General features: G+C 40.1%; 1 protein-coding gene and 3 non-coding genes across 8 annotated transcripts in view; all 4 read right to left on the bottom strand.

Annotated features, from left to right (window-relative positions):
• Positions 1 to 3,890: 3,890 nt before the first annotated feature.
• LOC124302331 (protein artichoke-like) overlaps positions 3,891 to 18,993 on the bottom strand; it is a 255,418-nt gene continuing 240,315 nt past the window's right edge. For 4 of the 5 annotated variants that reach the window (XM_046758421.1, XM_046758422.1, XM_046758420.1 and 1 more), the window contains 4 exons: positions 12,454 to 12,822; positions 8,924 to 12,016; positions 8,418 to 8,749; positions 3,891 to 7,359 (listed from right to left, as the gene is read on the bottom strand). In XM_046758421.1, the coding sequence (XP_046614377.1) occupies positions 6,790 to 7,359; positions 8,418 to 8,749; positions 8,924 to 12,016; positions 12,454 to 12,751 (4,293 nt within the window). In that variant the 5' untranslated portion in view covers positions 12,752 to 12,822 and the 3' untranslated portion in view covers positions 3,891 to 6,789. The remainder of the gene's footprint in view (positions 7,360 to 8,417; positions 8,750 to 8,923; positions 12,017 to 12,453; positions 12,823 to 18,993) is intronic. The other variant, XM_046758425.1, reaches the window with a different exon arrangement.
• On the bottom strand, positions 17,871 to 17,989 carry LOC124304164 (5S ribosomal RNA). Its single transcript, XR_006908070.1, has one exon. It is a non-coding gene; the product is annotated as a 5S ribosomal RNA (ribosomal RNA).
• On the bottom strand, positions 18,342 to 18,460 carry LOC124304204 (5S ribosomal RNA). Its single transcript, XR_006908104.1, has one exon. It is a non-coding gene; the product is annotated as a 5S ribosomal RNA (ribosomal RNA).
• LOC124304202 (5S ribosomal RNA) lies at positions 18,811 to 18,929 on the bottom strand. The gene has a single exon (XR_006908102.1). It is a non-coding gene; the product is annotated as a 5S ribosomal RNA (ribosomal RNA).

Below are 18,993 nucleotides of genomic sequence, written 5' to 3'. Positions count from 1 at the left end.
AAAGGCCTCGAGGCGTGAAATATCTACTGAATTGAATTCGCAACGGAGTTGAGGGTGTGCCGAGCGGTAATTGTAAGGAAAAACGACAATGCTGCAGCTATTTTTACAATTCGAAATTTCACGGGCTCGTAAGGTTCAGCGTGTTCGTTTTACTTATTTCACGAGTGTCGTCTACCGGCACACTGAGAAAAATTTCATTTGTCATAGTAACTAGAAAAATTCAGTAAAACAGATATCGTTTAAAAAAACTGTTCGAATATTGTTGGAATTACGAAAAACGAGGTACGCGTAACTATTTTGTGCTAATGTCGATCCTTTTTCGGTAATTGCGACGCAAAATCAGTTTGTTCGGTTTACTTTACTTTTTTAGTTAAATAAAGCTTTAACATCAATTTATTGTTGCACAAGCGTTAAATTTTCGCAACAGTTACAAGAAAATATAGTAACGGATTTTAGACTTTCTGGTAACGGCTAGCAAACTAATTTTCATTTTCTACCTAGAAGTATATTTTTCGATTGTGGTAAAAAATGAAAATAGTTAAGGATCGAGGGGTAACCGGAACTAATAATTTCTCTCACAATCGATGCAGTAACTACGCGTTACAGACAAGTGTAAAGTTGTAATTCGATTGTTCTTATAATTGCAAATCATTATACGAGTTAAATTCGACGACGTAAATTTATTTCAATACAATACGGTAACTACATTATAAATTATTTGTTCAATTTTTATACATCAAATAATTTAGGTACATATTTTTATTGTCGTATATTATATATTATACGATTATATGAACTGGTTGCGACAAGTATTCTTCTGTATTTATACAAAATGATCAGAGAAAAATCTTTAGTATGCATACCATCGATATCAACAGCGTAGAATCAAATTTTGGCATTGCGTTAGTATTTGTTTCCTTAAATTGATTACAAGATAGTCGAACATTGAGAATTTATCAAATTTATATTGCTCATTCCACTAATTATCGGCAAACGATCTGGATCAAAAGTATGATATTTATGCAATTTTGATGTCTTGTAGTGTATGCGAAGATACGAAAATCCAGCAAGTTTCAAGCCCCTAGCTTTCCCGGTTCTGGGGAAACACGTTAATCAATTTTTTAATTTTCAACAGATTAATTTCCGCATTCGAATTTTAAGAAACTAAAAAAAAATGTTTCGCTGTCAGTAGGATCGTAGAAAATACTATTCTGAACAAAATAAATCACCCTGGATTGAAATCGAACGAATCTAATCAATCTTCAAACATCTCAAAGCGATTTGAAATGATAAGTTTTGGTTGATAATTTAATTGTTCTTGTTGCAGATTTAGGAAAATCTTCGTAGCTCAAGAGCATGCGAATTCTATGAATTTTCAATAAAAGAATATCTCGCAATCTAACAAGCGAAAAATTATTTATTATTAATTGACCGGCCTCTTTAAGGTGGTGCAATGGAGTCCTGGTCGATTTCAACGGTGATATATATATTTCCAAATATCGGAGTCCACGTATCTCAAACGCGAAAAAGGGCTTCACAGCCCCATTGTATATACAATTCTGAACAAAAACACTTGAGCACATTTTTATTTGAGTTAGAAATAAAGAAATGGGACGGATTCTACGAAATGAAAATATGTTGGAATGTTTTTGTTCAGAATATCGTAATAGAATGGGGTTGTTAAGCCCTTGTTCGCGTTTGAGATACGTGGACTTCGATATTTGGAGATGTATAAACCAACTTAGAAATCGACTAAGGCATCCCTTTAAGGATACAGCAAATGTACGGTTAGGTCAGAGCTGTGAAGAAGGAAATCTCATGTAACGATGGTTACATGAAAGTGCAATTGAAGTTCGTATAATTCAACTTAGTTGAAGCGATATTCCCCAAGCGCAGAAAAAATGTGAAAAACCATAAATTTCAGCTTCAATAGCCGAATTATTTATGACTTTGAAGAGATTTCAGTAACAAATGAATTCCCTGCATATCAAAAAAATCATATCTTCTACATGGCTTCACAGTTGATTAAAAAAACATAACGAGTCAAGTATAGTAAACCAATGACTTTGTAAAAAGCATTCCACCGTTATCCAAAAATCCACTTTCCTAGATCTGTAAAGAATTTATTTACGAACAAAACGAGCCAAAGTTCATTGAAAACCCGCGATTTGATAATGAGATCGATAATTGTGCTATTGTTCCTGAAATTTAAAGTTTTTCAGTCATTTTCTTGTGTCAAAGCAATATTGTTTCAGTTAAATTGAACTCGTTTAATTTCAGTTGCGCTTTCAAACCTTCGTTACAAGCATCGTATTTTTGTTCGTACGTTTCCTTCGCTACGAGGCGAGGAGTGCTTTAGAATTTCACGCCACTGGCTGATATCTAAAACCAGCAAAAACGATCAGAGTGCCGACCCACGCAGTGGTCGAATTCACCGAGCACTTGAATCTTCCAGAATATAGAACCGAATCCCGCCGCGTGTCACGTTCCCAACCTCAGGAGAGCACTTTGGGGATTCTTCGATCGCGTGCAGTCCTGCTGGGAGTTTACGTGCTGGATAGCGGATTCTGAATCCTCGGATTCGCCACTTTCAAGATCATCGTGCTTCACTCTGCTCTTGCCATTACTTTTTATCTCATACACGTTTCTCGGAGGAGTCGGAGAAATTCAAGCCTCGCATACGATCAACGGACTATCTACTTTGGTTCGTGTAGGTTCTCTGATTCGCATTTGCTTGTGACGTAATTACAATAATCTGTTGTAACCTGAATGGAAAATAGTTAGACTAAGGTCCGGTGGAGAAGTTAGACAGACACGTGTATGAAACGCCTCTTTAAATAACAAACCCAATCGGCGTCAGTTCGTAATGAAACGCTCAATGTAAAGAAATGTAAAAGTCTATCATTCGTTAATAACAAACATTATTCGTTTTACTCGCGATTTAATAAGCAATCGTTTGGAAAGTTTTTTTGCGATTAGTTTCAAATCTCTTGCGCACATTGGATTTCTTTATTTCATTTTGAATTAAAAACTTGAACCGGTACCGAGGGTGATCCAAAATAGTACAAGTGTTTTGTTTTTCATTACATAAAAGAGATATTCCATCAAGGATACTGAAAATTGTCGTCAGAAACGTGTCGTTGAATCAAATCAAGTAGATGATTTAAGTGTAATCATCTTTTTTTTTGTCTTATTGTGAGTATATTGTATCTTCTTGCACGTGAAACGTCTGGCGGAGAAGTAATTTGTATAGTTTTTAATTCCTGACATAGTGAATTTGAAAGTCTATTATTATGCTGAAGTATCGTGTGAAATATAACGCGCGAAAGTGTTAATATCGCAAAACCGAATCCAAATCCTTTAATTGAACAGAAAATAATTTACATAGATAAATAAACGCATTCCCCAAAGAAGTGACTAAACAACAATACCAGAGTAATGGTAAAATTTTCAGAGAAAAGTGACGAAATTTCTACAAGGTGAAATGAAAATAATGTGGAAAAAATATGTCGTAGTAACGCAGTTTTCCAGAGTTTTCCACGACAAAAATAAAAATCCCTTGGAAAATTGTCAGGAGAGACTACGTAGAGAAAATATTCACTGGTATAAGCCCAAAATTTTTCTGACGAAACCTTTTCTACAAGATTTCAGTTTTTGTATTTCCCAGCTCGAAACATGCGAAGGTTCGCTTGAAACCTCGTTCCTCTTTTAATTCGAGGAAACAAGCGAAACGAATTAACATACATTACCGATTGCGTAATTGTAGCTGTAGGTATACTTACATCGATTACGTGCTGCTTCGACGTTTTCTCTCCGCTGCTTGAGAGTATGATAGTTAATTTTTCGAGGTTCGAATACGAAAAACTCGTAACGCGCGCAGGCGACTGTGGTTATTATAAAAAATTTCTTTTATTAGAGAGTAACCTAGTATTAGTTACATACCATGTATAATTCAATATGTAATAGAGCTGCGGCGACACATTATTCGTTTTATACAATATACATATAGCCGTACGGACGCAACGAGATGCATTATTATATACACATTATAATACATACCCGACGCGATATATGAAAAATATTTTTATGCAATCATTTGTGGTTCATACGCTTTTTTCGCTCATTATTGCGCCGATTGATCCAACTCAAATTTTCAATTGTGATCAAATAGTACCTACAGGTATACGTACGACATTTTGTAATAATATTATGCATACGCTATTTGTATGGTTAATAACAATCTACCAGTATTCTCTACGAGACGCAGCACCTCGTAATTTAAGTCGCGCTTATAGAAATTGCGATTAATTGTTCCAGTTTATAAATATATTACACATGCACAATATATACTGTGTATACAGAGTGAATTTCTAACGACTGCATAGTCCGTCGTCTGCTGAAATGTAATGCGCGCGCGCAACGATCCGAGAGCGTTTGTTTGCCAGGGAAACTAACCTTTATTAGACGATAGTTCGCCGCGATGTACGTTACCTTAAAAATTTCATGAGTTTGAAATTAGTGACATTACTATAATCATCCATGTTCAGGAAGAATCGTTACTTCGACCCTTAGGATTTTTTGAAATTCAGCTAGTAAATCATAACAAAGAGAACATGTTCATACTTTGAAAAGCTAACTCCTTGAAAGTCGCTCTAGAATTGTAAAAATGTTCACCCCTTCAAGCATATATTTTTCCTTATGTGCGATTCATTTGAAATTTTGTTTACACGGGCTTTTGGGTTCGTTGATTACGAATCTTGTTTCGATATTCGAAAATTCAAAATGGCGGATCCAATATGGCGGACAAAAAAAAAACAAGAAAAATGTTGAAAATATTCTGTTGAAAATTGGTAGGTTAGCAGAAAATGCTTCATTTCGGGGATAAGTACGAATTTCGACCATTTTTTTACATGTGCTATTTTTACAATAAATAAACAAATAAATTTTATGTTTTGTTTTTAGACTTGGAAATATTTCGGGGGCCATGTGGAACCAAAAAACTCGGCAGTTGTTATCAAAAAAGTAGTTTAACAAATAGAAAGCTGCAAAAAAAAAAAAAAAAAAAGGTGAGACGCCGAGCGTGCCAGCGTAAATTAAAACATTATTATATATTATATAAATTTTGACAATTGAGTCATGGGCAGAATTGCCACCGAAAACTGGCAGAATTTTGGAGGTTACATTACGGCAGTTGGTCGGCCTGGCAAACAGGTGCTCTCGGATTGTAGCATATGCGCATTGAATTTCAATAGATGACGGACCATGCGGTCATTGGAAATTCACTCTGTACATGCACTTAGATGCAACACCGCGAAGAAGACATAGTCGGACGTTTAATTTACATAACAAAAAAAAAAAAAGACCAATTTCATCAAAGTTGAATGCACTTTACGAAATATTCGGTTGTTTAAGATTCTGATTCCATATAATGGCCCGTTGAAACTGTAAAATGCAATGCAGCTTTGTCAAAATTCAATATAACAAGGTATACCTATATGATAATCGAGTACCGGGTGCAGTTTAAATGGGCATTAAAGAGGCAGTTGTTTTACTTAAACGTACGTCAAAGCTCGCCTTTAATATTTGCTACCATCAAAACACCTTGCGACTCGAGAACCATTTATTTTAATCTCACCGTCTTAAAATTACGATAAATTAAAGCTCGTACAAAATTGTTAGTTTTTCCCTATTTTTATTTATTTTTTTTTATTTTCACTTTTGTTTTTAGACTCTTTTCTTTACAAAATGCGTCACTTCCCCCCCATCTTATTACTAATTTGTTCAACTGTTTTAATCAGGTTTTATAGCTGGTGTACGGAGATTTCTGGTAGAAGGTCCTATTGTGTATACGTATAGGTATGTTTTATACATGCGTGCTCATCGCGTTACGCTTGTATAGGCCCTGGAGCAGTCTTTTGATTTATCTAGTGAACCAATAATCTTGGAGCTAGTCGCAGGCAAGAGAATTAACACTTATCAATTTTCGTTTACTTCTTCCATTTAAGCGTGCGCGTTTTATAACCCTTTCATATGCAACTATTTATACAATGTTTTTGCAAGAAAACAATTTACCAAAAACTTATCTATCAATTTTTTTTTTATTGGGAAATACTTTGTCTATTTGTGGCAGCTGGAATCTTTTGATAAAGAAAAAATGACGTCGGAAAGTAAAATTCGAATTTTCAGCGAATCTCTTTCCGTTTACGTTGAAGTTTAGGCAGGAATAAAAATTCGAACGGCAGTGCAGGTAAAAAGCCGAAACTGACTTCTGACAACTAGCCCCACTCTCTTCTAATCGTCGAATAAACTGACTTTTCCCCTATTCCTTCTATTTTCGACTTAGGATAACAATTCGTTGGACAGAAGCTTAGTGTTTTGGGTTTCATATGAGCGTACATGACTGTGTACCTGATACATACCTATGTAGATGTAATTATTTACATCACTTTGCCTATATTAATTATTGTTAAAATTGGTTATCAATGTCTCGTTGGCGATCGATTTTGGTCAGTCACTTTTATATAAACTTTAATTGTTTTCAAGGTTATAGAATCGGCAATGACATTCACTTTTAAAACAATCATAATTATTATCATTTCCTGCAACTTGTAACGTCGAGGCGATCGATAAATCATTTGTCACACACTCTCAATATCGAGTTACTATTTTTCTTCGGAGTTTGAGCAGGATGCCCTTCACTACTGGTTCAGTTTTGTTTCAACCGTGAGAAGAGCTGTCCCTTCCATTTCCATCCCGAGATTATTTCGTCTAATCGTTTTTGGCGAACGCCTAAACGTTCAGAGAAGTGTTACCAACGTTGGTGATGAAGCTTGGATGCTGCTGCTGTGAATCCTGGTTCGTAACTCTGGCCCCGTGTCCGGCTTCTCCACTTTGGATGCTGAAGTGCCGGTAGGAGATGCACTCCGACGGAATGGCCTGCTGGTCTCGCTTCACAGCTTCCCTCTGTTTCTTCACTTTGAGATAACCGAGCACGGAAACCAGGACTATGAACACGATAAAGCCCATGCAGCACCCGACTATCAGACCTAATCTTCGGGTTAGTATGCTCGTCACTCCTTCGACTTCCCCGACGGAGCCGATACTGGTGATTTCCGTTTCCACGGCCTCCAGGGTCTTCACTTCCGTGCATCGACTCGTCCGAGAGTCGATCATTTCCGGCAGCATCATCATCTCGAAAATATCACCGTGCGACGCGTTGAACTGACCAATCATGTTTCTCTGCTCTTCAAGGTCACCCCAGTTACCCAGGCCGAATACGCAGATCCGGTAACGCGTGTTTGAGAACAATTTTGGAAGTTTCACCGAACGGGCGCTTGGCTCCAACACCTTACCTCGCACCTGAAACAAACGGGGGATCATTTTGTTTCGAATTTGCGTTGGTTTTCGAGAAACCGTTCGTCGTGAGCTCAGGAGACGCACCTAAGAAGACAAAATAATTTGAAAAATTTTGAAACTCTTGTTATATTCATGGATAAGCCAGAAGAAAATACAATGCTACGGAATATTTTCGTTTGTAGGAATGTAATTTATTGAAATTATTGTACTGTATTACGATCAGATATAACTATGAAAGATTAGGTGCCGAGATTATATATATTTTTCGTAACATTTGAGATTATTCTAGGAATATAAATACGTTTTTTCCTGACAAAAATTTTATTTCAAATAGCCTATAAAATTAGAAATGAGGACGAAAACTAGACGCATTTTTTTCAACTACTTCAACTGTACTTTTCTCGATCAGATAGTATACAGGGACAATCTTGAAAAAAAAATTTTTTTCAGAATGGTGTCCAAACTGTTAACAAAACTCATCCACGATGAAAAGTCTGTTGAGTTTTTTACCGTATTGGCTACGCGCGTATTTCCCTGATTCACTTTACAAACAAGATTTTTGTTATGAACTTTTTAAATCTATGTCGACTGGAATGGACAACGGTGTTGAAAGGGTTAATGGCATCGCTCCTTTAAAATACTCAAGAAGTCGTGTTGACTTTCAGCTACAAATTATCTGTATCGAAAATATTTGCTTATGAATATTCAATTTCATTAAAAAATTAAATAATACCAAAAACTGCTCATAATTTATGGGTAAGGAGACTCATTTTCCTGAATGCATCAGTAAAATGAGATAAAAATTTTAATCATGGAATACCTGTCAGTATGTGAGTTTAAACTGAACCGGGTTCTTCAACGAAAAAACGTCATCTTTCACAGTTTATCGAGTTTGGTGAATCACAAAGAGAAAAGAATGTCAACAAAAAAGTAGGCAACCGTTTTTTGGTCCCACGAAGAAAAAATAATTTCAACAAAAATTTCTTACTCCAATTTCGTTGGGAGAATGTTCATTTTTCTTGCATTAAGACATACATCAGTGAAAACACATATTTACTAACCTCATCGACGTTGTCCATCGCGTGATACGCCACTTGGTATCCTTGAAGCCTTGAATGGTTTCTGCTCTGCCAAGAAACTAGAACCGAAAACGGTTGAATGTCCTGGATAGCGAGCTTAGGGATGAGCGGAGCCGAACAAAAGGCGTGGGGGTCGAGGTCCAGGAATACCTGGCCCCGAAGTTCGGGAGGTTTTTCGCATCTCAGCAATCCACTTTCCATCTCATTGACTCCCATTCCACCTCTATTTCGGCCAACGCCACCCACAAGCTTTTGATGGTCCCTCAGCCATTCCCAAAGTTCTTGAGATTCGCATCCGCAGTTGAGGGGATTTTCTGCAAAATGGATTTGTTTTTAACCGTATTGGCAACGCGCATTTCCCCGATTCATTTAACAAACAGAATTTTTTCGACCATGATGGTAGCTGTGCTTCTATTCATTGTCTACTCACTCGATAGAAAAACTTGTCGTTTGATTTACTTGAAGGTACTTGTAGAATAATTAATTACCTTCGGCTCGAAGACTCCGGATTTGAGTTTCCAGGGGTCGAAACGCGTTGAGAGGTAGATTTTCGAGATAATTTTTGCTAAGATCAAGAATACGGAGTTTTTTCAGAGGTCGGAAGGCGTCCGGGGATATAAAGGATATCCAGTTTCCATACAAATGCAGTTCCTCGAGTTTCTCTAGGTGTTGGAAGGTGTTCTTTCCGACACCGCTGATCTGATTATGAGATAAATCGAGAATCTGTAAGGCTTTTAAGTCCGGTGGGAAATTTTCGAGTTCTTTCAGTTTATTGTGCGTCAAGTTGAGCAGCTTTAGATGCTCCAGTCTCCTTAGCCTCTCCTGGGGCAGGAGCTCGAGTTCGTTCGAGCTCATGTCGAGGGTTAGTAAATTCGGTAGGTTTCGAAAAGCGCTTGGAGACACCCTGGATATAACATTGTTTCCCATGAAGAGGTGCATCAGTGCCGGAAACGCTTCGAAATCCTGACTGGTTACGATGGTGAGGTTGGTGGCAGAGATGTGAATCTCCTGAAGGGCCGGGTACTTTGCTTCCGAGCTGATTTCGTGAATTCTCATCAGAGGATTAGCGGTCATGTTGAGCCAGCTGAGTGCGGGTATATTTTGGGATGATAGGGCGACCCCGGGTATTTGACGAAAGTTGTTAACCGCGAGGTCCACACGTCGTAACGAGTGCGAGCGGATGAAGAAGTTCGCGGGCAGAGCAGTCAAGCGGTTATGGCTCAAATCGACTGCGTTGAGACGGGACAAGTTAGCCGCGGCAAATCCGTAAAGAGAAGAAATATAATTTCCACGAAGGTCAAGTTCCCTGAGGTTTGTCATGCCGTTGAGTTTCGACACGTCCACATTCAGTATCACGTTTTTAGCCAATGACAATATCTCTATCGATGTGGCATTAGCGAAAGCGTCGTAAGGAATGTCTTGAAACCTGTTACCGTCGAGTTTAACTTCCTTCAGCGATTCCAGACCGATTAACAACAGCCCGGGAAGACTTCGTAGGATATTATTGCTCAGCATCAACTTACCGAGGTTTTTATTCTTCGAAAATATTTCCGGAGGAATACGATGAAGCTGGACCGAGTCCATGGTGAGCTGTTGAAGCGAAGGAAGGCCATCCAGTGATTCGCCGTTTATTTGACTGAAGTTGTTGTGAGACACCCTGAGAACTCTGAGTCCGGGTATGTCAAGCCTATCCAAGGCAGCGGCCGTTAGATGATTGTGTTCCAGGTTCAACTCGTAGAGGTTATTCAATCCTCTGAAAGCCCCGCGCTCTATGACACTGACGGTGCAATTGCGGAGATTCAACGTCCGGATGGGCAGTCCCTCTTGAAATATGGTATCGTGGAGAACGTTGAGATGGTTGTTGGCCAGGTCAAGAACCCGGAGTCTTTTCAGAGCCGTCAAAGAGTACGGGTCGAGTCTTCGCAGTCCGTTGTCCTGGAGATATAGTTCTTCAAGTTCGTGAAGTTCCGAGAAAGTCTTGACCGTAACGTGGCTGAGTCGGTTCATACTAAGCTCGAGAAACTTGAGCGCCTGCATCGGCTGAAAGGCCGCGTCCTCTATTCTGGATATCGAATTATTTGTCAGATAGAGTCGTTCGACGAGCAGCAAGTCGCGAAACAGCGGTGCTTGAAGACGGGTCAGCCTGTTGTGTCCCAACCACATTATCCGTACGGATGCCTGACCCCGGAGCGAGTCATTGTGTAAAACGCCAAGTCCGTTATTGTCCAGCTGAATAGAGACTAGTGAGCTGCCGCCGTTCCCATTCTGGCCAACGTCGTTCGATACCTGGAACACGTCTCCGAGAACGGCGAGCAGATTCCCCTGCAAGTTGACGTGCTGCAGGCTGTGCAGAGACCTCAGAGCTCCGGTCTCCATGTCGGTGATGGCGTTGTTCTGAAGATGAAGTTCAAGGAGGGAAGGAAGCGGGGTAAAAACGTCTCTCTTCACCTCGGTGATCTGGTTGTCCTGCAGCCGGAGTTCCCGGAGCTGTTTAACTTTGGCAAATGTCCCGACTTCGAGCTCGCGGATGTTGTTGCCGTCAAGTGAAAGCGTAGAGAGGTTCTCACAATGTCCAAGGAAGTCTCGGGGAATTTTCTCTATATAGTTTCCACTCAGGTGTAGCTGGGCCAGCTGATTCAAGGTAGCTAGACCCTGAGGGTCTATCCTTCTGATCGCGTTCTGCTGAAGATAGACGACCGAAAGGCTGGTGCTACCGGCGAAGGCCTCGGGCGGTATCTCAAGGATGTTGTTCTCCGCTAGGAAGAGCTCCTTGAGGTCCGGCAGCTTCGAGAATACGCCTCGTATATAGTGGATGTGGTTGTGACTGAGATCAATCGACCTCAGCCTCTGATTGGCACGGAATGTAGAAATGTCTAGGAATACTATCTTGTTGTGACTCAAGTCGATGGATTCGAGGAAACTTAGCGATATGAAGGCGTCCTTGTCAACTGACTCCACCGCGTTGTAATATAGCGAGAGAGTTCGTAAGGACGGGCAACATCTAAAGCAGTTAAGTGTTATAACTTCAAAATTGTTACTACTAAGGTCTAAAAAATTCAAAGCCTTCAGCTTCGAGTATCCATCCTCGGGCAGCTCGGATATCTCGTTCCAAGCCAACCGCAGAGACGTGAGACGCTCCAATCGTCTCAGTCCCGTCATGGGGAACACCCTAATCTTATTTTCGGCGAGGTCCAAATCTGTCAGCGTGTCCTCAAGCCCCGTGAAAGCGTATTCCGATATCTTTGCAATTTGGTTCCCCTTCACGTTCAGTTTTATCAAAGATAATCCGTAAAAGCTGTAGCTGGGAAGATCGTGAACGAGATTCCCCTCCAGGTCCAGGACCGTTAGACGCAGCAGAGGCGCCAAGGCCTTCTGCGGCACGTGTGGAAGACGCCCCGAAACAAGGGCGAGGGACTCGAGGCTCTGGCCGAGCCGCTCGAAAGCATTCTCGCTAATTTCCTTTATCCGCGAATGCGATATCTGCAGATGCCGGATCTGGGTCCCGATCGGGAAGGCGACTTCTCTTAGCTCCTCGACGTTGCGGTCTAGCTCGTAGACGCTCAACGATTGGACGACTGCTCCTAGAAAAGTAAGATCACAAGCCCCCATCAAGAACCGTACCTGCTCTTAGAATACCGTGTACACTATTCGGGTTGTTCTCCGTACATTCTGCGGATCACTTAATCACCCCAGACAGAAAGTAAAGTGCACTTGGCGAGCATGAAGTTAAACAGTACCCTGTAACCCGGTATTGCGAAGTAGTCGCACGTCAGTGGGCGGAATAAATGAATAATAATTGCGTCGTCGTGAATTATTCATCAAGTGCGCGACTTGCCCAAGGCTAACTCTTCCTTATCTTCATTTTTTGCAACAGTGAACGTAAAAAAGACAGATCATCATGCATCTGACAGTGATACCACAAGACATCAAAATGGGCCATTCTGGACGAAATCCGGTGCATAATAAGTGTTTCTAACTGCGCGGGCAGAGTTGGCAAGTATGTACTCAAGTCAGTCACCTTCACCACCAGACGTGATGAGTACTCCGAGCAGGGCGACCTTCAAGGACTCCTCGGTAGCGCCAGCGCACTCGAGGAAGAGTCCGTCTTCGAAGTTATAGCAGGGACAGCCGGGGATGGTCTCGGGGGGTGGACACTCCGCACTTTCAATTTTTCTCGTGGCAGTTACCAGCAGCATGGCAAGGATTGACCATACAAAATTTATTCGACTCCTCGTCCGGGACTCTGGTAACGTCCCTCCGCTCCCGGATGGTGGGTGATGCCACTTCCGCCTCGTACGTAGCCGTGACGTCCACATCTTATTATCGTCCTGTGAGTCGTAGCCACGATCTCATTTCCCTAACCTCAGGGAATTTGGTGTTGATGCGACTGGAAACATACATATACATTCCAATCAATGATAATGTTATTATTTGGTTTGAGGAAAATGATTCGAAACACATGTTTTCATAAAATCTTGTTACAACAATGTAATCTTTCTGTACTCTGTCAATTCAAAACCTTCCCCGACCTTATCACTTTTCACCACCATATTGACAAGGCTGTGATTTAGGAGTTGATTGTCGTCAGAAGGTGAAAGAGGAAGCCTTCGTTGCAGAATGTCCCGATGCTTGCGAAAAATATGTGCACATGAAAAATGTGGATAGTAAGGTACATAGTTAAGTCAAATTGCTTGTACCGCAGATATTACTTCTAATAAAGTGGATTGAAACATAAAACATTTGCATTGCGTAATGATCTTCCACATTAAAACAAATCCCATCTACACAGAAGAAGAACGTTCACCAATTCAAAGTCCAAAGTCTTCTACAGTATGAAAAGCGAAAAGTGATCAACTTGATTTGCGCAAAGTAGGACGTGCGTGCGTTCCCCTCGCTTCCTATCACAGATACTAATTAGTGAGTTCTCCATTTAATCGGCAGCTACCAGCTCTTGAGGTTTTCCGACCGTTGAGACGAGATACCAATAATTCTGGTAAAGTGAGGGCGAAACCGGCGGAGTTAGAGGAGCCAATTTTGCGGTTAGTATGTACAGGCAGCTATATACCACGACCTAAGTCAACCGTGTCGCGAAAACGGAGTTAACAATGGCACGGCAGAGCTTGCGACTACGAGTAGGTACGTAGTACGTATTGTAGCTCGGCTCGCTACTCAGCTCCGGTACAATTAAACGGATCCTGCTGCATAGATATAGGAATGTGGGCGCAGGCAGCGGGCGCGTAAACCTGCAGCTACACACCGTAATTATGTTTAAATCGTTTCGGTCTCCTGGCGAAGCGCAGGTCACACAGGCACGTATTCTCGACGTCATTGGTGTACGTAGGTACGTTTGTGTGCGCATTGGTTCATTGGCCAATGAAGTGCACCTCCCTAAATTTAAAAGCTTAGTCTGAGAGTGGAGCTGGAGGTACGAGTATACGACGGGTGACCTGCAGGGTAATATACGTACGTATATTGCAGTACAGAATAACGACACAGAAACATGGACACGGACCGTTAACGCACACGTGCAAACAGTAAAACGGGGATCTACCCCGTGCGTATAGTGGTCATATTTAAATAAGACCACCGTCGATGGTATAATGAGAATGCAAATGGACCCACGCGACAACTGAGCTTTCCACACGCTACCACTTATGTTCTGCAGCAGCCAACCGCCACCCCGCCAAATGAAATGAAATAAAATGGAATCACGGTTTTCCTTGCTTGTACAGGTGGTTGCAGAATTTCATCACGTGATTGTCGCCGCTTTCATTTCGGGTTGTCTAACCTGTGAAATTAGCGTGCCTTTTGATAAGGGGTTGAACTTAGTCAGGATTTGCCAAACATTGATTTTTTGTCAAATTTCATTTTCGTTATGTACATACATTCAAGTCTATCTACTAGGGTGGTTCTTATTTGGGCGTCGGAAAATCTGTATAAAGTTTTAAGCCTCTACGTCAATCGGAACACGTGCCTCTAAGTTCCGAAAGTTTTAAATGTAAAATAAATGCAGTTTTTATAACCAGTTATTTTGTTTTGTACGACTTTCGTATATTGTTGAGTTATAGCTTTTAATGATAGGAACAATCCCTGAATATTTCAAAAATTTTAAATCATTGTTTCGTTAGACAGAAACTTTGCTATTCGAAGTCAGCTTGCAATCGAATGCCAAAAAACTTGAGAGGTCCGCCACGTGATTCCTTCAATCAATATTTATCTGCAGTGATAATTATATTTCATTTGTTACCGGGAGAAGATCTTATACATAGTCAGCTGAATGAAGTCACACGAAAAAGACGTATTTAAAGACAATAGTTGACTAGTTACTATATACTAGATCTAAATTCACGAGTGTCTTACAGATTGTACAATTAAAATCGATAGTACGAAAGTTTATTTCGAATTCTCAATGTTTTTGAGGACATTGGTGGATCGATGGTTATCATAACGTCACCCTTGGACTTATTCACCGTCATTTTCAGGCCGACGTGTTTCTAACCTTTTCTTCAATCTGAGTCGATTTCTTTACCTCTGTTGACTTCATGCCAGCGGGGCGGGATTGAAATTCCGAATTTGCAAAGTTCCGAAAAGACAAAATGCTGAAAGGGCGTCACTCCGCCAAGTCAAAGTTCTGAAAGTGCGAAAATGACAAATTGAAAAATTTGAAGCATACAAATTCTGAACGATCCAAGATTTTCGTTACCGTGAATTTCTGGCTTGGTGAAATTTCACCACTTTGATCTTTCTTTATTTTAGATTTTCGATATTTTTACGTTCGGAATCCTAGTCATTTCGATTCTTTACACCCACTCGTTGCGTAAACTACGCTGTGTGATTATATTTAAATTCGAAACTTTAGTTTTCGGACTTTTGCTCTATCGTAACTCGAATTTTCGGAATCTTGTATTTCGGCACTTTGAGCCGTCGGGTTTCCGATCATTCCAAACTTTGTTGTTTTGTTAAAGTTTGTTTTCTTTACTTCAAGTTTCGACACCAAATAGTTCGGAATTAGGCACTTTCGGAACTTCAATCCCACTCCAATTCATACATTATATGGAGTAGCTAGGCGCATTCTCTGCCTAACTTCAAATCTCTCGTACACTGTGAATAATCGAAACGAGGATAAATAGAAAACACATTTCTGATCCCTCATAAAATTGTAACCTTTTTAAAATTTCAAGAAATATAAGCTTGCTGATATTCCAAATCCTTAATTATTCGCAAGTGGCATTCGGTGAGCGAAGTTTCGGAAACTACCACGAAGCCCCGTAGAGCTAGGATTTGGCCCCGTTGAGCCTCCTAGCGTTAAACAGTTTCTAGTGTCTGCATACTTGACGACGAAGGACGTTAGCTCGTTAAATTTCGATCCTGGTCACATAGAATATGTCTTGGACAGTTGACTGATCGTAAGCCTGCAGGACCTGAAGGAGAGGAGTGATCTTTGAGTTTCTATAAAATGAAATGGTGTCAAGTCTATGGCACGGACTGAAGCTTGATCAGGTAATGTAATATAAGGGTATAATTCCCAAATTAAATCTCGATATGAAAAATGAATTGAAGTTGATTTTAAATCATGATAATTGACATCCGTTGGTATTTAGCATATTAGCAGTCACACTTTTTATTCTTTGATATATAGAATTTGAATAAACATTTCATTTAATTCATATATGGATACTGTAGACGCATCGTTTGCGCATCTATAGAAAATGCGTGGTTGATCCAGAGTAAGTCTGAATAGGGTTGTCCAAATTTTCAAACAAAAAAAAAAAAAAATTGCAAAGTGTGACAAATTACGCCGGAGGCGGGGTAAGTTATCCCAAGTATTTCAAATGACAAAAAATGATAAATAACTGTGAATAATTTTTTTTCGCGCTTTTGTTTTCGTTTTGACGTAAGAAACTTGGGTTTTCAATGTACATTTTTAAGCAGTAATTATTTTCTCCATTTTACTTTTTCCTGGAAACCACGAAACAGTCGACCTAAAATCCGAAGACCCCAAAAACCATGAAGAATTCGACTCGGTCTCCGAAAATTCTAAAACTTGACCCGGACTCAGAGAACGACGGAAAACTCGAAATGGGGCAAGTTGTCACATGTGTCAATAATTTTCCAACTCGCGATTTTGTTTAAAAATACGCATATCTTGCTGACATGTTATTCAAATATTAAAAACACATATATCAAATGAAAGCGACAAGAATCACCTTTCCCATTATGTAATAACGACATATTTCAATGAAGCCAAGGAAATGAGAAAAACATATTACTTATTAGGTCCAATTTTAATTTTTCAGTTACTGCAAGGCCGCATATGATGCGATATTCTAGTTAACAAAATTCATTCGTTTCAAACATTGAATTGCAACTTTAATCTGTAGCATCGCTCGTTCCGATATCTACACAGCGGTGAAGATATAAGCTTTGTGACGAGGATCCGCTTCCCCTACTTTCCGGCTACTTTTTATTTTTATAGCAAATAAAATAGATAAATAAATAAATAAATTGAAAAAAAAACATAAAAAAAAATACGGTGCATGCAACACAAACATGTAACTTTAGAATACAGTTATCGAATTTATAATCAGCTTATGTGAAATATTTATTACGGTGATCCTTCCAACTCTTTTTTTATTCAGCGGGTGTGCAATTCATCTCAAATGTCTGGTGTGATGATGTGAATTTTTTTTTAGATGCAGCACCAATGCCTGCTGAAATCTCGCAGTGACGAATTTTTTCATTCAAATTATTACTCTGACAATAAAATGTATATACTGAGAATAAAGACGTGTGTTTACATAATTTGAAGTGCGGAAATCCACCCTGTTTACAGGCAGGGGTTAGTAGAGTTGAGCTGGAAATATGAAAAAAATTAGAGAATTGTTGTTGAAGTATTTAGAGCCGATTTGGGGGCGTCTGATGAAAAATTCATCCGAGCCCTAAATAAAGACCAGCCTAATGTTTATCGCATCAAAAAGTTGATGTGTCTACTGATCTCATAGCATACACGAACACGGCTGATGATTTGTGGAATATGAGTCCTTGAACTCCATTGACCTTCGATAACAAAATCATCCTTAATTTTCATATGCAAAAGTATCAATTTTCCTGAAAAGCATTGAAAAAATTTCTTGAAGATTGTACTCCGTTTGAAATTGTAAAGAACCGCAGTTTTTTCCTTTTATTCTTTTCAGTTCGTTATCTTCTTCGAGATTAATTAATATTACATGACGTTCAATAGGATTTCATTTTGAGTATAGCTCCTTGCATACGTAATTTTTGAGATTACTAGCTTCCGTTGATTTATTAAATATGTTTTTGGGACATCGTGAATGTCTCATTGATAAAAAAAATGTGCAAAATCAAGGAGACGGCTTCAAAAATCTTGAACGGTAAAAATGAGAATAATCTTGAAGCGTATTGAGAAAAAAAAGATGCCAACGGCACGCGGTGTTCCCAAGCGGTCACCCATCCAAGTACTAACCGCGCCCAACGTTGCTTAACTTCGGTGATCGGACGAGAACCGGTGCTTTCAACGTGGTATGGCCGTTGCCGATGGAGAGGAATCTCTATCATCTCATCTCGAAAATCGAACAAATATACAGTAGGATTTGTGAACATGTAGGCTGAGGAGAATTCAGTGTTTCAGGAATTAGGATGTCTCTGCATTGAGTGATGGAGTGCTTACAGGCATAATGACGCGCAGCAAGATTACGCGGGAGTGAGAACCGTCAGTGTGTGAAATTTCAGAGCTTTTTCCGATGCACTGACTTACACCGATTTGACACCCAGTGAATCTCTGAAAATAAGAAAAAAAACTATCAGGAAGTGAAATCGCGGAAGGACTCATTGGAAAAACCATTAAAATATACAAACTTCTTCGAAATGTTTTCAAGAAAAAAAAGATGCCAACGGCACGCGGTGTTCCCAAGCGGTCACCCATCCAAGTACTGACCGCGCCCAACGTTGCTTAACTTCGGTGATCGGACGAGAACCGGTGCTTTCAACGTGGTATGGCCGTTGCCGATAGTTACGAATCTCTATCATTTCATCTCGGAAGTCAAACAAATCTGTAGGGTTTGCAAGCGCGTACGTTGGAAGAATTTCGGCGTGTCAGGATCTCGAGATGTCTCTCAATTGATTGACCCAGTGCTTGCGGACAAAATGATGCGCAGCAAGATTACGCGGAAGTGAGAACCGTCAACGTGTGAAATTCCAGAGCTTTTTCCGATCCACTGACTTACACCAATTTGACACCCAGTGAATGTCTAACATTAAGAAAAAAACTGCCAGTAGGTAAAATCGCGAAAACAATCATTGTTAAAACCATCAAAATATGCAAACTTCTTCGAATCGTTTTCAAGAAAAAAAAAGATGCCAACGGCACGCGGTGTTCCCAAGCGGTCACCCATCCAAGTACTGACCGCGCCCAACGTTGCTTAACTTCGGTGATCGGACGAGAACCGGTGCTTTCAACGTGGTATGGCCGTTGCCGATGGAGAGGAATCTCTATCATCTCATCTCGAAAGTCGAACAAATATACAGTAGGATTTGTGAA

The sequence above is a fragment of the Neodiprion virginianus genome, chromosome 4 (assembly GCF_021901495.1).
Source record: "Neodiprion virginianus isolate iyNeoVirg1 chromosome 4, iyNeoVirg1.1, whole genome shotgun sequence".
NCBI classification, from domain to species: domain Eukaryota; kingdom Metazoa; phylum Arthropoda; class Insecta; order Hymenoptera; family Diprionidae; genus Neodiprion; species Neodiprion virginianus.
This window is presented reverse-complemented; position numbering and strand designations above follow the sequence as displayed.